We start from the raw sequence: 9058 nt of genomic DNA, 5'->3' as shown, positions 1-9058 counted from the left end.
CTCTCCACCAACCCCCACCCCTCCCACCACCAGCCCAGACAGACCCACGGACGCCCATCACGTGCACACCCACACTCCTGAGCTCTCACACACACTCGCACCAAGCAAAGCCATATAGCACATGCAAGCACACCAACCACCCACGGCAGGTGCCCCCTGAATTCTGACATGCACCCCCACTCAATCAGGACCCAGCACAGAGACCACCTCCAGTGATCTCACATGCACAGACCCCCAAGCTCTCCAAACAACCCAGATTTACCACCTTGACCCACACAGCCTGAAACAGGAGGAATGTTAAAGGCCATCCAGCCCAACCCCCACCAACGCTCTGATGGGGAAACTCTGGTGGGGAAACTGAGGCCAGAGAAAGGAAGGGATTTGTCTGAGATTCCTCTATCCCCTGAAAAAAGCAAAATTCATTCACCTCCCACATTCTGTGAGTGTACCCCCATTCTGCACTTTCATCTGCCAGACACCCAGCCTAGTTGTAATTAACTCCTCCCTTTCTTTGATTTCCTGTATCTATTCAGTTACCCAGTCCCCCACCCAGCCCGAGTGTATTCCTTCCTTCCCATTCTCCCCACCACCTCCCTGCTCCAGCTACTCATTACCTCATGCCTGGAATATAAAAGAAAACTGCGATAACCTCCTCGCTGGTTTCCTATATGGAATCTCTCCCTCCCTCCCACCCAGCCATACCATGGTGACCAGATTCATCTGATCAAAATTTGCATATGTTATGATGTCACTCGGGAGCCTATAATGGCTTCCTAATGCCTATAGGGTAAAGGTAAAACACCTTAACAAAGCATCAAAGATCCCTCAGAGTCTGGTACCAACTGCTTTTCGAGCCTTTTCTCTCACAGTCTCATCCCAAACCTTCACTCCAGCTGGAAGGTTTACATCATACTGGCCACCAGTTATCATGTATCTGAAACCCACCAACCGACTTTGAGTGTCCCCTAAAATTTCTCAGTCTCCCCTAAAGTAGGAAACCTCTCCCCCATCCTCAGATCTCAGACTCTAGAGCCCTTTCCCAAGGCCAAGACTGCACCTCTCTGACCATATATGGGGGTTCTTCAAAGCAGCAGATAGAGGCTCAGGCTCTGGCTTCCTCCAAGCAGACGGCTGCCCCCGACTGGCCACCTGGGGAAGCACAGCCAGGCTTCCGTCGTCCGGAGCTCAGAATGAACATCTAACCGCCCGGGGAGAGGAATAGAAGGACACCAGATGATAAGGTTTATAAGCCCTTAAGCCTCTAAGGTTCTTACACCCCGAGTAGGGGGAGGGTTCTCAGCCCTGTTTTCCTAGCTGCAGGCTCCCAACTTTCGATCCCTAATCCGAGAGGTACTCCTCTCCTATGAAACACAGACATGGGACTCTCAGGACACCGTGGAAGGGAAATTTCCCAATAGACTCTGAGAGGCCAGGAGGCCAGGGATAGTCCAGGTGGCAGGCCCAAGGTCCAGCGGGGGTCAGGTTTCTATATGAATTTTTAATGCTTCCAGACAGACCTGTCAAATGTTCTGAAACCTGAGCATCTCCTTTCATCTCTGTACATGATGCCCTTTTCCAACCCCATTGACCCTGCAGGAGGGCAGGCCTGGGACAGATATTCAGCAGCCTCTGGAGAAATGGTTTGGGGACAGTAGAAGGGTGAATGACCTAGTTATGCTCCCACTAGTAAGCTGTGTGACCTTGGGCAAGTTACTTAACCTCTCTGAACATTACAGTTTTGTGTTTTTTGTTATATTTTGTTTTGGTTTGGTTTTTTGGTTTTTTTGTTTGTTTTGTTTTGTTTTGTTTTGCTTTTGTAAGCTGGGGACAATAGTGCCAGCCTAAATCAATTTGTTGTGGGGACTCAGTGCACTAGCCCATGGAAAGGTGACCTACATGCTTGCTGCAATTATTCTCTTTCCTCGAGTTCTGCCTCACGCTTCCGGCTTTTCTTCCAACCCCAAAGGTGTTGCTTAGAAAGCAGGAGTTTTGGTTGGTTCTTCCCTCTCCCTTCAGGCCCAAACTCCCCACCTCAAGATCCTTTGGCCTTTGTAGAAACTTCAGGTGAGGAGGTGGCAGGGAGATAAGAAAGTGGGCAAGGCTGGTGGAGTGAGAGAGGAGGATAGACGGCGAAGCCCTAGCAGAGGGGAGGGAAGTGGGCAGTGGAGAGAGGAAGGGAAGACCCTGCTCAGAGAGAGAAAAGCCAAGTGCAGACTCATTCCTTCATCTCTCCTTCCTTCCTTCCTTCCCTCCCTCCCTCCCTCCTCCCTCCCTCCCTCCCTCCCTCCCTCCTTCCTCCTTCCTTCCTTCCTTCCTCCTTCCTTCCTTCCTTCCTTCCTTCCTTCCATCTTCTCCACGCCTGGTACCATCACACAGAAGCAGAGAGGACTACACTTGGTGAAAGTTTCAATTCTCCTCTGTGGAGAGGTGAGCACTGAGGAGGGGTGGGGGCTGTCGAAGGAGACTTGCCCAATCTTTCCAGCCCACCAATCCCTTGCCCAGTGTTTCTACAAAATAGGGGCCTTTTGCATCTGATTTAAGTAGGAAGCTGATTCCTGAGCCCCTCAGATCTGCTGAATCAGATAGCTAACGGGGCCCTGGAATCTGCATTTTAGCAAGTGGAGGTGGGTTATGAAGCACTCCAAAGTATGAGACACGCCTCAGAGGTGGAGTGGTGCGTGAGGGGCAGACAAGAGAATGCAAACTGGGAAGGGGTCACACTTGGGGAAGGTTTCAGACAATACTGAGTGGAAAGGGTGTTGCCAGGTGTGGGGAATAAACAGATGGAGGAGGCAAAGTGAGCGGAGACCAAACCAGACCGGGGAGGAGGGGGCCACAGCCAATGTGAGACAGGTCAGCAGCCAGAAACCAAAGCAGACATTTGCAGGGTGCGCCCAGCCCTCTCTTCGTGGAGATCGGAGACCCTGGAGAGCCCCCCACCTTGTTTCTGGGGCGGGGGTCAGAGAGGAAGCCTCTCATCCCCGAGCACCAGCGGCCCTCCCCGGAGGCTCAACACGCAGATACCTGGATAGGCATCAATCTCTCCCCTGGCCAGATCCCACCAACGCTCCTCGAGGTCCGACCTTGTCCCTCCTTCTACCCCACATTCTCCAGTCCTAGCTCATCTGCATAAAGCTCCAATTAACACGTTTTTCCTTTGCTATTTGCAGTCCCAGAACTCGATCCCCACCCTGAGCCCGTTTCCCGCCGCCCCCTCGCCCCTGGGAGGGCGGCCCCATTAACCCTCGCGACCCGGGCCGCTCCCCGCGGTCCTGACCCCACCACCGCGTCCTGCGGTGGGGGGTTGGGGGTGAGGGGCGCGCCCTGGGGCGGAGGATTGCGCGGCAGGGTCTGCCACAGGCCAGAGGCCAGGGCTCTCCGGGAAAAAGGCAGGCGCATATCCGCCCCCCTTTCTGGGAAAAGATGGGGAGGGGGGCTTCTCCTGGGAGACTCCGGGCATCGAAATTCCTCGTTCCCTATCCTCCGGCCCCCGCACCCCTCCTCCTCCCCGCCACGCACCCTCTCCCCTCCCCAGCCATCTGTTCCACTCCGCAGCGCCGCGACAAACACGGCTCCAGCTCGCTTCCGCCCCTGCCCAGCCCCCTCCCCAAGCCCCGGGGAGTGGGGGAGTGAGCAGACGCCCTTCTCCTAGGAGGCCGGAATTCCTGCCTCCATCTCCCACCGGGGTCCGGCTGACCAGCGGCAAGCGACGAGACCCCCCAACACCACCACCACCGTGGCGAGGGTCGGTGAGGCTGCAGATAACGCTTGCAAGGATAGGGGTCGGGGAGGGTGTAGGGAGAGTTTAAAGGACCGGCAGAGCAAGCACCAGGTAGAGGATCTGGTGCTTCCCGAGACCCGGGAAGAGGCAGGGGTTTTCCCTCCTGGTTCGCCGCCCCCCTTCCCCCGCACCCTCGTCGCCAGCCGCAGCCACGCAGCGCCGCCTGCTGGGCACACCAAGGACCTGGCGCGCACGTGGCGCTTCCCCCCGGCCCCCGCCCCCGTCCGCTCCTGGCTCGCGCTCAACCTCCCCAGACTATTCGCAAAGTGAGGATTCCGGACAGAGAGTGCAGAGACCCCGGCAAGTCCACTGAAAGCCAGCCGAACCCGCTGGTGGGTGCTGTCCAATTCTGATTTTGTACTTTGCAAAAACAAAAAAAGTCAAGTGTTGGAAGTCGGGAGTCTGGGCTCAGAGCAGCAGGGATCTGCGATGTGACTTTGCCAAGTCTCCAGACCCCTGTGGACAGGTTTTCCTATTTGAAAATGGGGGGGGGGGTCAGTCTCTCTTATTAACTTCTCAAGAGAAACAAAGATAAAGGGAGGGAAGATGACTGTATCTGGAATGCTGTCTTACAGTCAACCTTTGGAGGTGGGGGGGATGGCCAAGGCCTCTGAGGTCCCTCTTGGCCCCAGGAGCAGCTGAGAACTGGAAGCTTGGAACCTCCTTTCTGCAGAGCTGTCCTTTCCACAGACTGCCGAGGTTCCAAATTGAGCTCCACCACCTACCACTGTATGCCCCTGGGTGTGTGCCTTAACCTCTCTGGGCTTGTTTCCTAGAGCGACAAGAATGACACCACCAACCTCTTAGGCTATAGTTTGGATAAAATGAGATAGCTGTGTAGAACAGACAGACCCTAAACCAATGTTAGTTTTCCCTTCATTCGGGGACTTGCTCTCACCTCCAAGGCTTATGTCCCAGGTACACAAGCAGGTGCAGGGCTGGACAAATAAGGTATGTCTTCCTGCAGTATCTCTTGTCCTCACTGATGGTGTCTTCTCTTGATGTAGATAATTTTAAAGCCTCACTTTATTTATTTACTTTAAAGCCTCACTTTAATGTTAAAGGTAAATGTAAATATAGTATAACAAGGAAGCTCAAAATTTGCATACAGTTTTAAGATAAAATTGGGAGACTCCAAAAAAGTTACTTTCGGCAGGCCCTCGGGATGCTATGGTGGGAAAGTTTGAGTCATACCTTAGCATTCTTTCTAAAGCATTCTGTCCTAATCCTCTGCATGGAGAAAAGCCAGCTTCCTGGATGTACCCCAATCCTGGGAAGTACAGGGCAGAATCTGGACTCCCTCCAAGCACTAAGGGAAGGGCATGGTTGGGAACAGGGAGGTGAGCCAGACAGCCAGAGGCAAACAGGCTGGCATGCCAAGTGTCCTACTTAATGCCCAGCTGAGCCTGGGTGAAGAAGGATGGGGGTTTGGGATGACACCCCCCACCCCCCACCAAAGACAGGCGCACACCAGCCAGTCTCTCACTTCCCTTTTTATTTCCTCTAAGACTTGCAAGAAGCAGCACCAGAGAGGGAACCCGCCCTCCTACCCCTGGAAGGGGCCGACCTCCAACCCCCAACCCAGGACACAGTCGGCACCTCAGGCCCCCTTTCCTTCTGAAAGGAGGGCTGTGTCTCTCTCACATTCGCACACACACAGACACATGCATGTGTGCATACTCATGGCACATGGGACCTTAGTGATAGCCTGTTTGCGGATCCCCCCAAGAGGCACCAGGAAGCAGACCCCTAGAAAGAGGTAAGAGGCACCTCCACATCCTGGTCTCCTCCAACCCAAGGAGGAAGAAGGCTCGACCCCTCTAGGACAGGGACTGTCTTCAGTCAATGGAGCGTTGCTTTGGGGGACCTTTTTGCAGGTTTTTTTTTTTTTTCCTTTTTGCAGTCTTTACAAAAATAGAACTTCTCTTGGTATTTATAAATCCACGGCCATGGCTCTGTGTGCATGTTACAGGTAGAAAAGCCATCAGGGGACTCCTTTTGGTTGCTCAGGCCTTGATTGCCTGTCATGCAGGTCCCTTGGTCTCAGAAGTCTATGCAGTCACCTCAGAGCCACTAAGCACCTTCAGTGGGCCCATCCCATTGGCAGTGTACTCCTTCCGGAGCCGGGCACGGTAGTAGAAGAGGTAGGAAGGCAACAGGAATCCCAGGAGTGAGAATAGCAGGAGGCCCAGATTCACCTTTAGGGCAAGGAGAGAGAAACAGAGTCAAGTAGGTATTCATCTGCCCTTAGCCTCCCACAGGGAGGAGAAGGTGGCCATTTTTCTCCAGGTCCTGAGCCAGAATAAATACAGCTAGTACTTATGATGTGTTGTCATTGTTCCACCAGTATGTCACTTAATGTTCAGCAATTCTGCAAAGTGGCTGAGATGAGACCGCTCAGGCCTAACAAGTGGCAGGGCCTGGTGGGTGCCCACACCATATGGACCTCTCTGGGTAGGTATGAGGAAGGCACAGCACTGTAGGAGTCTGGGCTGGTCAGGCTGCTCCAGGAATGGGGCCTTGTGGGCTCACCACTCTGACCTTTGGAGATGTTAACCAATGGTATCCCATTCAGGGTGGCGAAAGGAGGCTCTCAGACACAGTTCAAGGAGCTGGGATGTACAGCCTGGCAGACAGAAGGCTTGGAAGGCCCAGGACACACGGGCTCTGACTCGGTTCACATCCCACTCTGCATTACTCACTTTGTGACTTCGGGCAAATAATGGCAATTCTTACTGAGTGCCTCCTTCTCAGGGCTGTTGTGGCAAAGATGTAAGTTAAAAAAAAGTATGCATCATGCTTAGCACATAACGAGTGCTCGGTAAACAGAAGCGGTTATTTCATCACAATTCTTGTGGGAGGAGGGTTTATGTGTGGGTGGCCCCACAAGGCAGATGCAAGATCAGCATCAGGGAGGCAGATGAGTTCAATGTAAGGAAAAGACTTTCTAACAGCAGCAGGGCTGCCTCATGCAGGAGTGGGTGCCCTACCACTGAGGGTATCTAAGCTAAGAGGGAAGAATCCCCTTGCAGGGGTGCTGGAGACAGGATCCCACACTAGGTAGAACTGGACTGGACCAATGGTACCTGAACACAGGCCCAAGAGTCAGGACTGGCCACTTCACAAAGTACCTGGAGTTTATTAAAAACAGACTCCTAGGAGGCCAGGCACTGTGGTGCATGCCTGTAACCCCAGCACTCTGGGAGGCCAAGGTGAGATCATTTGAGGCCAGGAGTTTAAGACCAGCCTGGGTAACATAGCAAGACCCTGTTTATCTCTACACAATTTTTAAAAAATAATTAGCTAGGTATGGTAGCCATCACCTGTGGTTCCAGCTACTCAGAAGGCTGAGGCCGGAGGATCGCTTTAGCCCGGGAGTCAGAGGCTGCAGTGAGCTGTGATTGTACCACTGCACTCCAGACTGGGCAACAGAGCGAGACACCATCTCTATAAAAAATAACAATAAATTAAAAACAAAAACAGACTTCTAGGGTCAGGCTGAGATATCCTGATTCAGGGGGCTGGGGAATTACACTCTGTGAGGGTTCTAAAAGGCAGACAACTTGGGAACCTGCAGATTAAAGACCTCTGAGGTGCCTCTGGCTGAGATGAGTGAGGGATGGCACCACATACAAGGCCCTACCCCTGCCCCCAGGAGAGTGGCTCCTGCTCCCCCCGTGCCAACCCTTGCTCTCACCCAGAAGGGCTCTCCTTTCAGGGGTCCCACCATCGCCATGAAAAGTGGCTGCTGAAGCAAGGCGAACACAGCACTGATGAGGGACTGCAGGCCTGTCAGCGTCCCAAAGTGGTTGGATGGGAACCTGTCCACGAGATGGGGGGCATCAGGGGTGTGTGGCCCTCTCCAGTCCAGGCCGGAACCTCTCCTATCCCCTCCCCACCATGGTCCCCGTTGGCCAGGCAGGGTGGTGCTTGAGCGTTCAGGCTCTTTGCATGGGCTCTTTGGTCCCCAGCCTTGAGGGTAAATGCTGCAACTTCGGGGCCACTGAGCTGGGTTCTGACACCTCCTGGATGTGTGATATTAACAAGCGGCTCAACTTTCCTGAGCCCCACTCCTCCACTAATAACAGGGATGGCACTGACCTCGCAGGACTGTCCACTGTATTCTGTCAACAAATGTTTAGCTGAGAACCTACTATGTGCCAGGCACTGTTCTAGGTGCTGGAGATATCGCGATCAAGCAAGCCAACAGATTCCTGCCGTCGAGGAGGTGGCATTCCCATGGAGCAGGTGGCAGTAAGACAATAAGCAAGAGAAATGCAGAGTGTTAGACAGTGACAAATGCTAAGGAGAAAAGCCGAGCAGAGAAGGGGGCAGTAGGGAGGTTGCAGTTGTACATGGGACAGCCAAGGGAGGCCTCACTGAGAAGAGGACAGTCAGGGAAAGACCTGAAGGAGAGAAGGTGAGACTGGGCACCTTGCAGATAGCTGGAGAAGAATGTTCTAGAAACAGGGAGTAGTACATGCAAAGATGCCAAGCAGAGAACACATTTGAGACTTCCGGAGCGCTAGGACGCCACTGTGGCTGTGGCAGAGTGAGCAAGGGAGGAGGGAGAGCTAGAGAGGAGTGAAGTGCTGGGGCCAGAGCTTGCAGGGCTTTTTAGGCCATAGTAAAGCCTTTGGCTTTTACTCTGAGACAGATGAGATGGGAGGCCACAGAGTGATGTGAAGAGACTTATGTCCCGACAGGTGACTGCAGCCCCTGTGTTAAAAACAGACTGAGGCGGGGGGGCCAGGGCAGATGTGGGAGACTAAAGGCTGCCACAGTAATCCAAGCTAGAGATGTTGGTGGCTAGGACTGGAGAGGCAGCAGTGGAGGTGACAAGAGGGGTCAGATTTGGGGTGTGTGGGAGCTGCTGCTGGCTGCACTGAGGATGGAGTGAACACGGAGGGTGAGGGAGCAAAGAATCAAGGAAACTCCAGGGTTCTGGCTTGAGCAGATGAAGGAAACAACTGCCCTCTGCCGAGACTGCTGCAGTGAGGCTGAACTCAGGGAGTGATGGTCAAGGATCCTGCCTACTGCCTACACCAACGGAGCACTTGATAATGGTTATGATTTTGTCATCATTATTGTAATGTCCTGTTACTCCATCACATACACAGGGGAGAGTCCCTCAGCAGCCGGCAGGGGAAACCAGGAGAGAGAGGCAAGTGGGGACTGTCCAACATGTCCCCAACATGAAGAGGAAAATTATAAGGCAAATGGCTGCCCTTAGGAAATTTCTTCAGGGTGGGCATGGAGGGGAGGCCACTCTGGGGG

The 9058-nt window shown here is 53.6% G+C and overlaps 1 protein-coding gene across 11 annotated transcripts in view; it reads right to left on the bottom strand.

Moving 5' to 3' along the window:
* Positions 1 to 5256: 5256 nt before the first annotated feature.
* The window catches only part of SLC43A1 (solute carrier family 43 member 1), a 32074-nt gene continuing 28272 nt past the window's right edge, over positions 5257 to 9058 (bottom strand). For 5 of the 11 annotated variants that reach the window (XM_033204721.1, XM_033204717.1, XM_033204716.1 and 2 more), the window contains exons 14-15: positions 7479 to 7602; positions 5286 to 5979 (exon numbers count right to left, since the gene is read on the bottom strand). In XM_033204721.1, coding sequence (XP_033060612.1) covers positions 5833 to 5979; positions 7479 to 7602 — 271 coding nt within the window. In that variant the 3' untranslated portion in view covers positions 5286 to 5832. Of the gene's footprint in view, positions 5980 to 7473; positions 7603 to 7935; positions 7996 to 9058 lie in introns of those variants that run through there. The other 6 variants (XM_033204712.1, XM_033204718.1, XM_033204714.1 and 3 more) reach the window with 5 other exon arrangements.

Source organism: Trachypithecus francoisi, unplaced genomic scaffold, assembly GCF_009764315.1.
Source record: "Trachypithecus francoisi isolate TF-2019V2 unplaced genomic scaffold, Tfra_2.0 Lachesis_group8, whole genome shotgun sequence".
Classification (NCBI taxonomy): domain Eukaryota; kingdom Metazoa; phylum Chordata; class Mammalia; order Primates; family Cercopithecidae; genus Trachypithecus; species Trachypithecus francoisi.
This window is presented reverse-complemented; position numbering and strand designations above follow the sequence as displayed.